The sequence below is a fragment of the Fusarium tjaetaba genome, assembly GCF_013396195.1.
Source record: "Fusarium tjaetaba strain NRRL 66243 chromosome Unknown NRRL66243_c0000509, whole genome shotgun sequence".
Taxonomy (NCBI): Eukaryota; Fungi; Ascomycota; class Sordariomycetes; order Hypocreales; family Nectriaceae; genus Fusarium; species Fusarium tjaetaba.
In genome coordinates this window covers 1-17,321 of record NW_023501705.1, presented here as the reverse complement: position 1 = coordinate 17,321, position 17,321 = coordinate 1, and the positions used below count along the sequence as shown (strand labels likewise).

General features: G+C 47.6%; 7 protein-coding genes across 7 annotated transcripts; 3 read left to right on the top strand and 4 right to left on the bottom strand.

The window, feature by feature from the left end:
- Positions 1 to 1,237: 1,237 nt before the first annotated feature.
- On the top strand, positions 1,238 to 2,937 carry FTJAE_13978 (major facilitator superfamily transporter; the record flags this gene model as incomplete). The annotated part of the gene is made up of 4 exons (XM_037347171.1): positions 1,238 to 1,537; positions 1,592 to 1,869; positions 1,921 to 2,436; positions 2,484 to 2,937. 4 exons carry the CDS (start codon positions 1,238 to 1,240, stop codon positions 2,935 to 2,937), a joined length of 1,548 nt encoding a protein of 515 aa, XP_037199010.1.
- Positions 2,938 to 3,141: 204 nt separating this feature from the next.
- FTJAE_13977 (uncharacterized protein) lies at positions 3,142 to 3,924 on the bottom strand (the record flags this gene model as incomplete). The annotated part of the gene is made up of 2 exons (XM_037347170.1): positions 3,142 to 3,648; positions 3,745 to 3,924. 2 exons carry the CDS (start codon positions 3,922 to 3,924, stop codon positions 3,142 to 3,144), a joined length of 687 nt encoding a protein of 228 aa, XP_037199009.1.
- A 1,445-nt stretch (positions 3,925 to 5,369) lies between these two features.
- Positions 5,370 to 5,699, top strand: FTJAE_13976 (uncharacterized protein; the record flags this gene model as incomplete). The annotated part of the gene is made up of 1 exon (XM_037347169.1): positions 5,370 to 5,699. The coding sequence occupies one exon, from the start codon at positions 5,370 to 5,372 to the stop codon at positions 5,697 to 5,699; it is 330 nt and encodes a 109-aa protein (XP_037199008.1).
- Positions 5,700 to 9,243: 3,544 nt separating this feature from the next.
- Positions 9,244 to 9,606, top strand: FTJAE_13975 (uncharacterized protein; the record flags this gene model as incomplete). The annotated part of the gene is made up of 1 exon (XM_037347168.1): positions 9,244 to 9,606. One exon carries the CDS (start codon positions 9,244 to 9,246, stop codon positions 9,604 to 9,606), a length of 363 nt encoding a protein of 120 aa, XP_037199007.1.
- Positions 9,607 to 11,731: 2,125 nt separating this feature from the next.
- FTJAE_13974 (uncharacterized protein) lies at positions 11,732 to 12,172 on the bottom strand (the record flags this gene model as incomplete). Its single annotated transcript, XM_037347167.1, has 1 exon — positions 11,732 to 12,172. The coding sequence occupies one exon, from the start codon at positions 12,170 to 12,172 to the stop codon at positions 11,732 to 11,734; it is 441 nt and encodes a 146-aa protein (XP_037199006.1).
- Positions 12,173 to 15,468: 3,296 nt separating this feature from the next.
- FTJAE_13973 (uncharacterized protein) lies at positions 15,469 to 16,232 on the bottom strand (the record flags this gene model as incomplete). Its single annotated transcript, XM_037347166.1, has 2 exons — positions 15,469 to 15,718; positions 15,946 to 16,232. The coding sequence occupies 2 exons, from the start codon at positions 16,230 to 16,232 to the stop codon at positions 15,469 to 15,471; spliced, it is 537 nt and encodes a 178-aa protein (XP_037199005.1).
- A 705-nt stretch (positions 16,233 to 16,937) lies between these two features.
- On the bottom strand, positions 16,938 to 17,321 carry FTJAE_13972 (uncharacterized protein; the record flags this gene model as incomplete). The annotated part of the gene is made up of 1 exon (XM_037347165.1): positions 16,938 to 17,321. A coding segment is annotated over one exon (384 nt), but the record flags the coding sequence as incomplete, so codon positions are not given.

Below are 17,321 nucleotides of genomic sequence, written 5' to 3'. Positions count from 1 at the left end.
GAACTGGGGGTTGATGATGGGGGCGGAGTAGTCTCCCATTTGTAGTAAAGTACAGAGGGAGAAAAGACTCAGCTGAGGCCTGTGATGTGATTACGTAGTGATATTTGGGGGAGTGCTACGGCGAATTGCGGCTTTGACACCGGACCTCATCATGACAATTGTCATATGGTGTTTGTGTGAAGCCATCGTTGAGAGAGGGGAGAAACCGCGGATTTAGTGCACTTCCTCGGATCTTCAGTGGGTCTACCTTAATTCCCACCCACTGAGCCAAAACCACCTAGGCTAGGGGAGGAAAGAAAACACAGGACCCTTGATCCTATATGACAAAAAGACTTAGGTAAACTTATTCATATTCAGTATATTCTTACTAAGCTTAGGATAATCTTTGATGAATTTATTTTAACACCGTATCTCAAGGTTCGCCGTTTTCTTACTCCCCTGAGGGCCGCCAGGTCAGCGGAGAAGTCTTCCTCTTTCGCTGCCCGTCGCTTCGCCTTGCCGAATGCTACCAGTTTTTGTCCGTGACGGAGAAATTTCTGGGTGCGGAGTAAATTCGAAAAGAGCCGCTTACTGACTTGGATTCTCCAAATTCATCGCCAAGAGACGGGACGGATGCGGCTGTTACGTTGAGGCGTAAGGCACAGCGTCGTCGTTATTACCGTTGGATATGGTCTTGCTGGGGAGGTGGTTATGTCACTCATGATATTCATCTCAAGTGAAGCTCTATGGGACCAGATATAGATTCAGTGGACTTTCAGAGGAGTTTATACCTCAAGATAAAGCCATGTCAGATTGAAGAGAAGCATATCTCTCCCATGCAACCGTCCACTCCATACGGGGTCAACACAGGAGCCTCCTGTCCTCAAAACAACCCAGCAAATCATGTCATACGCTGATCCTACCCGTCCCTGGCATGTCTTAACCAGGGCTTATTCACCCGTAGAGCGGATCCCCAGTGACGAAACCCTGAAGATGCCGCGTTGCCGAGTTGTAACTTGTAGATAAATCCCCATTCTCACTCGGCGCCTCGGGCAAAACTCCCACGAGATAAAAGACCCAAAACTCAATCTAGATGGAGGAGAGAAACTGGGGCAATATGGGGTATGTTCTTACAAGTAACGTTGACATCTGGGGCCCCAGATTCCCGCCCCATTACCGTATATCATAAAAGGAGCCCCCCTTCCTCTCCTCCATCTCAATAATCTTTTCCTCAAATTCATCCCAATTACTAGTCGAAATGGCTTCGGAAATTCAGCGCAAGAGATCCGTCGACGAGGTCGAAGATCTCGAAAAGCCAGCTCAGCACTCTGAGCGAGTCGACAAGGAACTCGCGCAATATGTCTCAGACGTACGCATCAACATCTCGCCTGAGCGCAGTGCGGAGCTGCGAAAGATGATTGACAAGAGAGTCCTTGCTATTATGATCTTTACGTACTTTCTGCAGGCTATTGATAAGGGGACGTTGTCGTTTGCGTCGATTATGGGGTTGACTGCTGATACGGGGTTGGAGAATCCTGATGGGACTGTGTCTCAGCATGTGAGTTACGAAGCCTTCCTTTTTGTTAGGGATGGTGTGCTAATTGCGGTGTAGTTCTCGTGGCTTACGACTTGTATTTACCTCGCTATTCTTGTTGTCGAATATCCCCAGAACTGGCTCATTGCCCGTGTGCCTATCGCGAAGTACCTCTCCTTCTGCATTGTCGCTTGGGGGGCTTGCCTAGCCTGTCACGCTGCTTGTCAAGACTTCAAAGGTCTCGTTATCGTACGAACATTACTCGGTATCTTTGAGTCAGCCTGTCAACCATGCTTCGTTATCCTCTCAGCCATCTGGTACCGCCGTGAGGAACAAGCCTCCCGAGTCACCTACTGGTAAGCCTACCGCACACTTCTCAATAAAATTTCTCACTGATCATGTTCCAGGTACATGATGAACGGTGCTCAACAGATCGTCGGCGGTCTTCTCGCCTACTGTTTCTCCCTCATCAAAACCGGCCCCCTCAAATCCTGGCAATGGCTCTTCCTCTCCTACGGCGTAATCTCCGTAGTCTTCGGTGTATTCGTCGGATGGTGGATGCCTGATTCCCCCATGCGAGCCAAATGCTGGACTGAACAGGAAAAGCACGAGATGGTTGAGCGTGTGCGCGATAACCAGACTGGTATCCAGAACAAGACGTTCAAGAAGGAGCAGTTCATCGAGGGTCTCAAGGATCCTCAGGTTTGGGGCTATGCTCTCATCGCGCTGTGCACGACACTTCCCACATCGGGACTCGGTGCGTTTGCGAATATTATTATCAAGAGCTTTGGGTTTAGTACCCTTGAGACGCAGTTGTTGGCGATGGTGTTGGGCTTTTACATCGTTATTGTGCTTCTGTCGTCGGCTTGGCTTGTCAAGAAGACGAGCCAGAACCTACTGGTCATGCTTGGCTTCTGTATCCCGTGAGTCTATTATCCTTCTTCATCTTTGATCATCGCTAACAACTCAGGTCCTTCATTGGCACAATCCTCCTCATGACCCTCCCCAACAAGACAACAGCGCAACACATCGGCCTTTTGATTTCATACTACATCACCCTATCCTTCTGGTCCGCCCAAACCCTCGCCCTCTCCATGATCTCCCGAAACATCGCCGGCCAAACAAAGAAGACCGTCGCAGTCGCCACCAACTTCATCGTCTGGGCAGCCGGTAACGCTATCGGTCCTCAGGTCTTCCTCTCCCACGACGGGCCACGCTACTTCATCGCTTTCGCCACTCATCTCGGCTGCTACTGTCTTCTTGTCATCGTTATCGTCTCTCTGAGATGGTATCTTCGACGAGAGAACAAGAAGCGCGATGCGTTGGCGGAGTCGGGTGTCGCGGAGGCTAGCTCGACTTACACGGGACAGGCTTGGGAGGATCTCACAGATAAGGAGAACCTGAGCTTCCGTTATGTGTACTAGGGGATGGATCTTGTAAGAGGTAAATGGATGTAACCATCGAGAAATAGTTACAAGTGTAGATCATTGAGAATACATCCACTATTGCAACATCCGTATCGTGCTTCTGAAATGCTTGTTATTGATTCGCTAGACTACCTATGGACCATCATGGCCCCGGTCGGTGTTGTGAGCCAACTGTAGATGAAGTATACCCCGAGACATCAGTTACCTTTCTGGTGACGAGCGCATTGACTGGTCACCAGATGATGATGGTGACGATGACCACTCAAAACCGTTCATCGCGTCTTTCATAGCCCCCATCAAATCAGCATTTCGTTGCCATTTCAGGAATTCTTTCAAATGTTCGGCTGCCCGTGCCACATTCCCCACGGCATAGGCGCGCCCTTTTTCGTCTCTTGCTTGGGCCATTTCGTCCGAAAAGTCGTTGATCAGTTTGAAGGTTTTTTTGTTGTGTCGTTCTTTGACATCACCGACGATGCTGTCCCACCACCCCTGTTTATCCTCAATGCCACCCTCATATCTAATGATACGGGCCATAGCCTGAGGACACCTGGTAAGGGTATGACCACCATCCGCCAGTTTCTGAGCCGTAGCAATCGTGGTCGACTTTGCCAAAAAATCGTTCATGAGTTCGAGATCTTTTGAAATAACGGACTCAGTAGCCCCGAGCTCTGCGACGGTTGCCGTAACAATAAGTTCTTCCCCAGTCTTCTGAAACAAGTCTTTAAGCGTCACTGACAGATCTCTCTAAGCCACGTGGGTGCGCTCCTTGTCCCTTGAGTCAATGATGGCGATCATTGCACAAACTCGATCATAATTCGTTGGTTCCGAAAACGCGAGAGGCGCATCAGGCATGGCGACGAATGTGGGATAGCCTTGCTCGTCTGCTTGCAATTTGACCCTCAGCACGCCGAGGCGGTAGAGGTGATCCAGGCGCTGATTCATTTTGACGACGAAGGAGTCGAGAGAAAGTTGAGATGGGTCCATAATGTCTGAGCCACGAGGTTAGTTATTGTGTAGGTAGAAAGTGGTAGGTTGTGCAGCTAAGGGAGGAAAAACGCTCAGGCCTTGATCCTAAATGACAAAAAGACTTAGGCAGCTTAGCATAAATCTAGGATAGCTCTCACTAAATTTAGATTGCCTTTGTCAAGTTTAGGATCCTTGATCAAGTTTAGGATCCTTTAGGATACCTTTTGATGAGTTTCTTTTTGACACGCTGTATCGAGACCTGATGTTTTCGCTCCTTGAGGGGCAGCTCACCTTGTTTTCAGGCCGGTCGGGGCCAACACAGCGTTGCAGGAGGAGCCAAAGGAAAGGGATGAGCGATGATATTTGAGTATGCAGTAATTGGATGATGGAATTTGGATGTATTCGAAGCAGTGTTGATGGTTGTGAAGTTCTGCAGCTTTAATGATTTGGAGTGATGATGGAGAAGAGAATAAGTTTTCGGATGCAATCGAGATGAAGAAGGATGTTGGTACCTGCAGTATCCACGTGAATACTGACTCGAATGACAGCAAGTCCCATCAACTGCAGCCCCTTCTCTGAAATCAGCTGACCTTCCTCTGTCACAGCCCAGAACCGGCAGAAGTGACTACCTTACCTTACCCAGGCTGGCGGTCTCAGGACAGCGACTTCCCAGAACAGTCTTGCACGCTCCGTTTGAGACAGGCATGACTTTGGTTAGACTTAGCTCGAAACATGAAAAGCCCAATGTCTCTTTCGTCTCCTCTCTCTGAGCCCAGTGAACACCAGGAGTAAAATGGTTACTCCAAGACTCAACTCCAACCCCAATGCGACACAATTCCTTGAGGTGATCTTGACTACATGTTCACTTGGACGTCGCAGTATTTTGATCCGCGGGGGTTGTCGTACTTGGTGTGTTCCCTCTGGTCAATCTTGTTCATCCATTGGCTTCCAAGCGTTTCGAGTGGCTGTGCACTTGTCGAGCACATTGTCAGGATAGAGACCGAGGTCATGGAGATTGATAGCAAGAAAGGTTTGCCGGGAGTGAAAGAAGTTGAGGGATATTTCCCAAGGTGACGGGAGAAAATGATGGCCGTGCCATAAACTTCTGTGAACAAGTTCTGTCCCTGTTTCACTCGCCGGTCGGGTAGTGGTCACTGATGTTTGACCACTTGGACAGATTGCTGTGATGCTAAACTACTCCGACTCTGAAGAAGACCACATACAAGGCTGAATAGATGCTGTTCTCTGGCCTCAGTGTCAGTGTCAAGTAGTCACTGATGGTGAATCGACCGCCATTGCAGTGATGAATCTATCGGTAGTTCCTTGGTCTTCACGAGTATAAGTTACGATCTTTGGACGGTCAAGTTCAACTCATCAGCTCAAGCAACTCAGACACACAAACAACTTACACATACAACCAATAATCGTCATCATACTCACACGCCCATACTACCCTTTCCATCATGCCTCCTCTATATGGAGACCCTACAACTGAAGTTCACCCCAAGCACACGCTCTGGATGTGCTTAAATGAGGTCAACGGTCCCGGCTCCGAGTGCAACACCCACAACGACATCAATGATCCGATGTGCAGGAAGTGCGACTACGAAGTCGACGGTTGGATAAAGGTCAAGGCCATGGATAAGCACGAAAAAGTAATCGGGGAGCTCCACGACACTGTCGATGGTGTGGTGAGATGGAAATACTTTTGGTATTTTCTCTATCCAGGTCCAACTATGGAGGATGCGCCTGGGAACAATGCGCCTGTGCCCCGAGGCACAATCCCCGGATAGTCTACAAATGGATCAACCAGCGGATCGTCTACGAATGGAGTGGGAATCAATGGAGCTGTCATCAACGGGAATCATGGAAGGCGTTAGAATGGACACTTGAACTGCGTCTGTCCACTTTGGGATTGGGAATCAGCAGATTTGAAGATGGATTTCAGTAATCGGGATGGGTCATTGGTCATGGTTCATGACTGTAATGCTTGTTTATCTTTTCGCCAAAGTCTGTCTTGGACTATGCTTCTAAGACAACAAATAATAGAACGGGTTGAGCTTTGCTTGTTAGCTGTTTCACTTGTGTGCACTTGTCGACGACCGTACTTGCGCGGACGACGAGATAAGGGGTTCTACACTTAATTTCTGAAGATATCCTGCAGGAGATGCTTGATGTTAGTGATACCAGTCGAAAGAATGCTTGTTCGACCAACGATTGCTCAGCGGATCGAAAGAGACGGAAGGCAAACGGAAGGAATATACTCCCAAGCTTCTGCGAGTAATATCACCTATCCATGTTTCACTCTTTCATTGGAGGATAGTCACTGATGGTCAATCACTTGGAACGAATGCTGTAAGAATGAGTTCTCCTGTCTCTGAAGCAGAGTCGCGTATCAGGGCTGAATAGATGCCTTGCTCGGATATCGGTGGAATAGCCAAGGAGTCGTTGAGAGTGAATCAACCTCAATGGCAGTGACGAGCCTATTGATCAGTCTACCATCTCCATTGATATAAAGCCTCTTTGGATGGCTAAGTTCATCATACCATCCATCTCAAGCAGCTCAGACACGAACACAACTTACATACAAAACTCACCAACATTCCGACAGTCCTATCTCCCATTCACTTTTGATCCTACACAATGCCTCAATCAAACAACCCAATGCCTCAGTCAGACAACACAACGATTTATTCAGATAAACCCGATCCCAGACATAAAACCTGGGAATGCGAACGGCCTCTCACTCGTCGTTCGCGCGAGACCTGTGACACCCTCGTCGATGTCAATAGCGTGACGTGTCACATGTGCGGCTACACGCTCACGGGCGCGGATAAAGTGAGGGCTGTGGATGCAAATTAACGATTCATCGGGCGGCTCTGGAGCCACGACAGTACGTATAACGAGACAATTTGGGCGTACGACGTTGAGGCCCTCAACAATGCTCCATTCGACGCGTAATGCGACGACGGATGGAGGATGAACAAGTTGAAGAACCACAAACAAAGCGACCAAAAGCGGAATGAGAATGAATGGGGACAGTACCAGCGAATTGAGAGCTAATGGGAGGGGGACTTAATGGAGCGACCACAAACGGGAGTCATGGGAGATATTAGAGTTGTCATTCTACAACATCTATTCCATATGGACATCGGCAGGTTTTAAAGATGGACAGGCTCTCATGGCCCATGGTCACGCATGCTTTTGTTTTTCCATAAAAGTCTATCTTATTAGACATTAATTCTCGAGACAAAAAAAAATGAAAATATTTCAGATTTACTTGCATTGATGTTTAACTTGTGAATAGCCGTGCAGAAAAGATAAAACCGAGTTATAAGATTTGTATTCTGCTTATGGGGTTTGCTCCTCACGGCACTCCATTGCTGTTCTTGACTCAGCAGTTCTAGACTGTAGCTATTGTGTTAGGAATCAGGACGATAGCTTACCTTACACTTATCGATGAAACTGACCTGTTGCTGGTCTACTTGGACATGAAGGCTCTGATGAGTTCGTGGCTTTGCCTCTGAACAATGGCCGTATCCGCGAACAGTGTTGAAGAGACGCAGCTCCCTGGCACTTAGTAACTGCAAGGCACCAAGCAGACTTCAGTACTGGAGCAAGTGAATCGATCGCCTTGACTGTGGTTCATTCGTAGTTTAGTTACTGGCGATCTGGTATAAGTGACGCCCTTGTCCCTGCCCCCAAGCCCATACACACAAACAACAGCAACGCAATCACATGCCAAAGAGCTTTTCCCATCTACAGCCAAAATGTCTGAGGAAGTGGATCGAGCAAGTGAACACACCCACTGGCGATGCATACGCTGTGCCAATGCTAAAAAGCCGAGTGTCAACAAGCTTGCCGACCAAGCATGTGTCCATTGCAAAACCGACCGTCAGCCTGGAGCGGCTGCTCTTGATAAAGAATTCAATATCATTGGGTAATTGATCAAGACAAATGAAGAAGTCTGGGCGTGGAATCCCAAGAGGCTACGTCGAAGTGGCGCGAATGGGAAGTGGACGGAGGAGGGAAAGTGATCAAGACGAGGGACTCGAGCCATCACGTCCAGGTCTGCGACACTATATTATCGAGATAGAATTGGGGATTGAGCAATAATTCGGATGAGTTCTCTTGAATATCCAGACTTCCGCATGTCGCAATTGAAGACCAGTTGTTTAACTCATATATGCCTCCAGCGCAACGTCCCAATCGCCACCACGACAGAACTTCTCTGCTTCAAGATCATTTGATCTTTCCACAATATGGTTGGAGAATATAATAATGTGATATTTAAACATTAGGATTAGTATCTGTTCAGTTCAGATTGAATTGAGAAAACTCGTCTTTACTGTCGCAGGGCGATTGCGAATCTCATAAAGTATTACCTAAAGAAGAGCTACTTCGCAAACATGTGCATTTAGGCTCTTTGAATGTTATACATATCATTTATTTATAGGGTTGTAGGGGCACCGTCAACGTTACATGCATAAAGAGATCAAGATTTGTCCCGGAAAAATGTAACTCGGCGTCATCATGACAGTACCGCAGGGAATATGCTGAAAGTCTCACTGAATCTACTTTCTGAGTGAATGACTTCTTTTCGGCGACTACACTGATTTTGTGTCTAGTGTTGTTAGGCTCTGGGGTCATTTGAGCCGCAACACGAGCGATCACTGATATTGAGCGCTTTGAATGTGATTCACATCGGTACATGTGTAACTCTTATCGTCGAATCACTTTTCATTCATGCAGTCACCTGCATGAACTCATGTATATATCTGGGCTGATTTTCACCCTCCCCTCCACTCGTTCATCAATTACACGGCGAACCAGCACCTCAACCCTGCACTCACTTACACAACATCCCACCCAGACTTACACCAACGACTCATCAAATTCACACCACGAAGTCATCACATACATCTGCACAATGTCAGAGAATGTTCAAAAGACAACAACACAAATTCGGGGCGATCATAAAAAGTGGAAATGCCATAAAATGATCGATGAGCCAGGTCACGCCAGATGCGTTGCCACTATGAGCATGAGCGTCGACACATGTACACACTGCGGACAACGTCGCGGGAAGAACGCTGTTGCGCTTTCTCAGAACGATGAAGTGTTGGGTAGCCTTGTTGACTTTGAGGCTGATGGAACAGAGAAATGGCACTATAATCTCAAAGTGAACGGCGTTCACAATTGAGCCTGTTCGTGGTTGGTAGGGTGAACATGACATATCGGCGTTCAGTGGTTCAGCATAGAAAGAGATTATAAATTGACCCTACAAATAATTTACTCTTCCCTTACTCTTCAATTCACTTCAACCGTACTGCAATCATGCCTACCAACCGCCTCCATAAGGCCCTCGCATCCGGCCGCATCAGCCCCGCGCTGAAGCCTGGCCGCTCAACACTCATCGTTCGCAAAGACCACACCAAGTGGGAATGCAACGAGAAAGTTGGGAAGAACGACAGAGGTGAGATCATTGAGTGTCAAGAGGTCATGAAGATGAGCGAGCGAGTCTGTACGAAATGCTGGTGTATTCGGAGAGTCGGCGCCGCTGCGATGACCGAGGATGAGATGTATCTCGGCATGCTTGCTAGTATCACCAAGGAAATCAACGAGTGGTGGGAGTATTTCCCTCAACTGGAGGAGGCGAGTTGTGAGGAGCCGACTGACACTGTGATGGGGGGCATGTGAGCTGGAAGGTTAGACTTGGGCAGTGAACACAGGTAGTTAGTTGAATAGTGATGCATTGTCTTTAGTTTACTGATTCATGGATATGATGAGCTCAGAGTGTACAAGCCCAGTGAATAAATGTTTGTCTGACAAGGAATAGTACTCCTGAACAATGGCCAATGTCATGTATAATAACGTCCCTTCACCCAGTGAGTCTCACCCAAACAGCACGCACAGAAACGCTTTACTACAACTGCAAACAACCCAACTTCTTGACCTACAAACATAAAAGAACGATACAACCATGCCTGAGCCTTATAAGGATAAAGCAATCACGACCAAAGTCCGCGGCGACCACACTCACTGGCGTTGTAGGGATGGACCAGAAGGAGAAGAGTGCAATGAACGATATGAGATGAGTCAAGACAATTGTACTTCATGTGGTCAAAGCCGGAAGGAGGGCTCGTGGGCAGAGGCCACCAATGGCTACGTGCTTGGGACTCTGCAATCTTTTGATCCGAATGGTGAAGTAGTTTGGCACTATGAGACTCACAGGAACGGCTGTAATTGATCAGCATCGAAAGAAAGGAGATATACTGGTATGGGACTTCTGATTCAGTGTACACGGATACTATAAATTACACGAAATACAATCCCGGCCTTCCGTTCAATATCTTATTCTTGACACCAAAGTCCCAAAGTGCAAACTCGCTCACAACGTACCTCACATGTCTTTCGAGACACTAACAGACGTAGTTCGTGGTGACCACACCCACTGGCGCTGCAACAAACTTGTAAAAGGAATCGTCTGCGAAGCAAAGAATCCAATGACGGAGAAGACGTGTAGTGCGTGTGGTATAGATCGTGGGATCCGCTCAACAGCTCTGGCGAGTAATGGTGATCTGCTAGGGTTGCTTGCTTCTGTTGACTCAGAGGGTAGAGAGATGTGGTATTATAATATCATGACAAATGGGACCTCGTAGTTGAGGGAGGCGGATTAGGATATGCAATCAAGTAGTTGAGCTATCGTGATTTTGTCAAGCCGGGGGTCATGATCTAGTCATGCAGACTGTATATAAGCCGCTGGAGGCACGTCGCCTTGCGACCTCTTAAAAATTCCCTGCACAACTAAAGTCACCAGAATAAGCATCAATGACTTAGCTAGAATCTCACGAGAACATATTTGCTACATACCTCAATTCGTAAACGTACACTATGGCTTGCACTGCTCCATCTCATGCTGCACATATTCAATAGATGTGCACCAGGTTTCTCATGTCCATAGACAGCTGCAATACCGCAGAATCAGTCCATACGAAGAAGTGAATTATTGCGGTGGACAAAGGGAAGTCAGAGATGCGGAAGTTCTTGAAGCAGTTGGAACGAAACTTGCGACTCTTGTCACGGTGGACTCCGTTGATAAAGAGACACGGGATCACAGCTAATCTGAACCTCTTCTGCAGTGATAAACGGCGTATATGTAGTCCTGAAGCGCTGCAATGTGTGCTGCAAGCATTGAATCAGGAGAACATGATATGAGCATTATAAACCTGACTGTTTCCCCCTTGACTCAACAGTGCACAATCTCACCTTTCCCAGACAATCCAGTACACGCATAACCAACAATTGCAACCACAGAACCCAAACATCCGAAGCTTTCAAAGGTTCATCTAATTACCCAAAATGCCTCTTTTGGAACGTACAACCACCGTCCGCAATGGTCACACTCATTGGAAGTGCGTGAGACCCGCGCCCGAGCCCGACGAAGGTTTCTGCAATACAACAATGGCTATGAATGAGAAGCAGTGCACAAAGTGTGCTGTTATTCGCCAGCCCAGATTTGCGTATGCTATGGCTGGAGAGGAACACAAACTTGGAGTTCTTGGGAGTGTTGGTGCAGGTAATATCGAGACGTGGCATTATGAAAATTGGATCTAGAATGGTGCCTCCTGGGGAATGGAAGTCGAGTGGTGAGGAGGCGTTTGCCTCTGGAACATAATGGAGATTGAGAAGTGAAGTATATCTCTAACAATAAAAGAACTTCGTTATTGGAGATTTGCTTCAAGCTGAGCTCGTATCATGACATCTCCAAGTTCCCCCATGGTGCGCATCCATATCTCTATCTCTTCTAATCCCCATTAGCAACTCAATCATTGAGCATATCATCATACGAGACATCGCCATCACCGAAACTAGCAACAGTTCTATACAAAACCGCATCCGGCTCATCAACATCATAAGGAACATCATATTCCCGGACTTCCTCACCTAGATTCGTATAATCTTCAAGGTGTCCGATTATTTCCCAATTATCCCTCAATGCCAAAGTTCCATTTCTTCGAGTCAATTTGCACTTTGGACATCCTAGGATCGGTACTCTGATGGCACAGCCTTTGTCGTCCGGGCCATACTCAAACATGGCGTTGACTTCGCAGTACTCGTCGTTGACTGTGGTCATGCATTGCCACATGGTGTGATCGCCGCGGATAGCAGTGACTGGGGCCATGGTATAAGTGAACTGGGTGTAAGGGAATTTGGTACGTGCTGGTTGTTTGGGGGCCGCTTGCTTTGACACAAGGTGGTGCATTGTGTGGACTTATATAGAGTAACGAAGGGAACAATTACGGTGTCTGTGGCCAAAGATATCGATTCGAGTAGAAGAGAAGGAAGTTAGAAAGTGATTGAGTAGGGGAAAGTGTAAAGCCCTGAATCTTTGAGACAGCCCTCTCCGATGTTGTGCATACAAGTCACGGTCTGATGCACACCACACAACGACCACGAAGTTCCCGTCTTCATTAATCGACAGTCATCATATAGTGATTCACGAAAAACAGAGTCTGTATCAGATGTTGAGGTCAGTTGTAATTGTATTGCCCATTCACCGTCCTGTCCCACCCACTAATCCTAGCGATAGATGTCTCACTCTGCCCTCGCCTCCGAAAGGTCGACCCTCTTTGCCTCGTGAAGTTTCCAGATTGTTTTCCCATTTGAATCCATTCCTTCGCATTTCCCAATAACGTTAATGTCAGCGCTTAATGCCGTTGCTCCCTTATCAAGTTTGGCGTCGCACGCTTTACATCTCTCCTCGCCTATGTCGTTCATCTTTGTGCAGGTGTCGCTCATGCAGAGCCACCAGGCGATATTGACTTCAGTGGGCTTGAACATCTTGGTTGAAGTGAATGATAGAGGTGTATTGTGTTGGTGTTGTGTGACTTGGAGTGCTTGATGTCCTGTGTAACAAGCCGGGGAATCTTGGGACTTTTATGTGTCATTAGAGAGTAGTTCCAAGGACTCTGTTCACAGTCAATCATTTTCACTCACTGCTTGGAGGCATTCAGGCAACTCTTGTTCGGTGTAACGGGACTAGCTGCAGTGTGTCGTGTGTCGACAAAGGGAGAAGCGTGAATCGCTCATGGCAGTCCGCTGTCCTGTCCACGACCTGAACCAGTGTATTAACAGGGCCTCTGGAGACACAATACAACCACTATTTGATTCTACTTAATTAGGCAATGCCTTGGCTTAAAGAGGTATGTATGCAGGCGTAGGAAGTCATTTCTACTAATTATGAGGTCACAGTGTCACGAGATAGGAAGAAAGCGGGCACATATGTCAAATCAACTCATTTTCTTTCCATCAATTAGAGAAATTAAGAATCTCTATGATCCTCCCTCTCCAAGTCGAAAATGATGAGTATCGATCCTCAGTTTAGTCAATAATGAAATGAATTGTCCAACTTTCACTGCCATCGTCCTCACGGAAGAACATCCAAAGCGGCTCTGGTTCCTCACTCCCGGGCTTCTTCTCTCCAAGGTCCGCTGTTGAACCATCGGCACGTTTGTTGCCGCATTTGGAACAAATTTCGTTTTGTATATCTTCATTTCTCCCTCCGCACCCTTTCCTTGGGGGTTTATAAGAATACCCAAAGTTGCATGTCCATTTAGCGTTCTTTGGGACGAAGCTGTCGCCTTGTTCAGTCACCATGTAACAGTTGGGAGGATCTTCTTGTGTTGAAGGCATCGTGAAGGGATACGGGTATGGGTGTAGGTATAGTAGTTGTGCAGAGATATAGTTGTTGTATTGCTGAGTGTTGTGTTCTTGGAAGAGTGGTCATGGCAAGTGGGAAAGACTCTCAACTTATACACGCTGGATGTAAGCGATTACTCCCGAGGCATCAATCAGAGAGATAATATCCTTGAATAGCTGTCGTAATAACTCAGTCATTGATGCACAGTCACTCCACCATGATGCTCACTCACACACTCCCTGTATTCACACTCAGAGCTGGTGTGGTTGTCACAGACACATTAGGTAGCCTGAATCAATCGCCTCTCCCCAGGGAATGCGTTGCATTAGTGAAATCAATGCAAATGAAATTCTCAATGTCTTTTATGTCCGAGTTCACTGCCCAATTACTTGTAGTGATGTACGCTCAGCCTCGGTCTCAAACACACATAACATCCCTGGCTCACAAGTTCAAAAGAGAACCTGCAGCAATCCCATCTTCAACTCGCGTCCGAAAGATTCCTCAGATGCGCTTCATAACGAGCCCAACACTCATACCATTCACGACGGAAGCCATACGTCCAAACTTCAGTCCCATCGTCCTCGATCTCGCAAATCTCCCAACACCTCCCCTTGGCCCCCTCATCAAGCCTCTCCCCGACGTGTGCGACTGCATCAGAGCGTATGAAGCCACATCTCTCGCATTTCTTTTTCGTTATATCATTGTTGATTTCTCCACATTGGGCTTCTGTAGGTCCAAATTTGCATGTCCATTTCGCCGTCTTGGGGATGAAGTCGTCGCCTTCTTTAGTCGTGGCGTAAACGCTCTGATCGACTGACTGTGCAGAGGCCATTTTATAGAGGTTGGATGGTGTAAAGAGGATTGTAGTCGCTGTATTGCTGTGATTGCTTGCGGTGGCCTTAGGCAGTGGCGAGACTTGCAAATTATATACGTGAACGACAGGCTGACCTTTCTTGGCCGAAGGATTGGAGGCACCTTTTTATACGCATCCAAGGCCGGCCAAGGAGTCATCATTTAGGTTTTCATGATGAAAGCTTTATACTGTGGCAACGAGTCAGTCATCATGGCATTGATGTCTAAGTTATGAGCTAGAAGAGTTATTTACATTCACGGTTGAGACTTGTGGCTGAGAGCTTATTCCGGCAGACAGAACTTAGAACGACAGGCTGGTCCTCACATCGCAATCACAGAGCGAGAATGCCCAAATCACTGCCATACCAGTACTCTAATTGATGAATCGTCACTCAATCAAGTCTTACATGCAGCCAGCTGCCCATACTCACAGCCAGAAGCGGGAGTCCTTCAATCACCCACTCTAACTCCAAGTAACGCTGTCTTTGCAACGCACTTTTACAAGTCTTGCAGACCGGAAATAGCGTTTGAGCACTCAAAGTAGCACGATTCGTACTTCATTTCGGCCGTACAGGCGCCATCATTAACCTGATCACCTTTGACGAAGTCGCCGATGCACGCCTCAAGGTAGTGGCTGGTCGTGAACTTGCACAAGTCGAACCCGCCTTTGAGGAGGACAGAGAACTTAGGACCGTAACCATAAGCAATAGGTAAATTTAGCCTAAATTTACAGGACTCTTTACTAAGTTTATTTTAATACCTTATGTTAAGATTTAGTGTTTTACCCCCTGAGGCCGCCGTCGACAACGATGCGGCAGAGATCATAAGTAATCAAGCCTCAGGGTAGATCATACTGAACATCTTCGCTGTATTTCTATTGTTATGGAGTGATATCCGCTGTTGTGAAGTGATGACCTTGCTAAACATGCCCTCAATTACTCGCTCTTCCTCCTGTTACCACTCCCATCACCCGCAGCGCCTCCCTTGGAATCTCCTCCATCTTCCGGCTATCTGTCTGAACTCTCAGGATCTTCCGAGTTCGACTCTTCTTCCAGATACTCAGAATTCTCATCATCCCGATCTGGACTCTGCCCATCCTCAAACCCCCTTTCCATATGACTAGCTTCAGACCCATCGTCGGTGCTCATCGTCCCCGCATCCCCATTTGTTCCAACTGCATCAGTGGCCCCCGAAGGCCCAGGTGCACTGAATAATCTCCGAGACGGAAGGGAACTATTATCCTCGGGATCGGTGGCACTATATTCTAGGGTTATCCGAGAAGCCTTAGGCGAGATCGGAAGAATTTCTGCTGGCGGGATTGGCTGGACAATCAGTCTCTGACCCGGACGACGGAAATAATGCTAGTGTTCGTCTCCGTTCGGTTCCACACTTTCCGGTACCCGATATGCATGCCCAAGTCACTGACAGCGTCGTCTAGCGTTTTTCGTCAAGCTCTGCACCTTTTGCAGGCGGTATTTACGTACATACAGTTGGCGGTATTGCATGACGTGGACCGGCATATCCATTTGAGGTGGTCCTCACGTCGGATGGTAGTGGTTCCCCAGAAGCTTATGGATTCGACAGAGGAGCTTCGGGGAGCTGGTGAGGAGGACTGAGCTGGCGAGGAGGACTGAGCTGGTGAGGAGTCACTTGGTGTTGGTTCCATGGTGTGATGATGTGGAAGTTGTATATCTGCTGTGTGTATATTGATGAAGGTGTTGATGCTGCAGCCAATGAAGATGATGGCCATGGCAGAGGAGAACGAGACCATGATGATGATGATGATGATGAAGAGAAGAAGGGAGTTTCTGAGCCGATGGGTTAATGTATTGAGAGGATCTGCTCGGGCAAGACCTTGTTGCTATGGAAAGAGCGATAGCCAAGAGATGCAAGGCCACTTCAAGTCGGAGACCAACGCTTCCATTGTCGGCGGGAGGTGCATTGGAAGGATGACAGGGCTTGGGGAGGGAAGAAAGAAAACAAGACCTTGACCCTAAGTGACAAAAAGACTTGGGTAACTTGGTATAAATTTAGGATGCCCTTTATGGAGTTTATTTCGATTCCCTGTATTGGGGTCTTGTGTTTTGTTGCTCCCTGAGGGTCGAATAGAAGCACTCAGAAGGGATGGACGCGGACTTGGTGGTGACGATGACGAGAGGAGCAGTGAGAACAAGACGAGAACAGATAGCTCCCGAGGCGCCTCCAAAATGGGTAGATATCACAAGTCCAAGCGGCGGGACAGATGATGACCATGTATCGAAATGACAAGAGTAATTATATCACTAAAGAGACATCGAAAACGTGGAAAGGGACTCGCGTGAAGCAATCGGTGCTCTTTAGTCCTGCCCCAACGCAGAGATTGAGACTTGGCTGTATCAAACAGCTATCCTTGGGTATGTTCCCTCCAATGCAAAGCAATCGTATCCTCCGTCATCGCCAGCAATCTTGCCATCTTCCAATCAACCACCAGATCAAATCAATCCTTGATGTTAAGCTCCATCAAATGCAAAGGAAGTCGAGTATGAGCATCTGACGGACCCTGTTCCCTACTCTCCTTCACATTCTCCTCCTTCACGTTTTCATCCTTCGTATGTCCACCTCCAACATCATCATCCAAAAAAGGCCAATTCGCATCCCTAGCAATTCCCCCAGCTTCCACCCCAGGCGGTGCAAACAAAAGCCCCATGATCCTGTCCGAGGCCATCGTCAACGACGCCTTGGAGTACAGCTCCTTCATCGCCTCAGCACTCTCTACATCAAACACAAGACCGGAATTTTCCTTGCCGATATGAAGATGGGCACAAACGTTTGCTCGTTCAGGTTTGACGGCGTTGATGTCGACGACTTTGAGGCCGAGAGT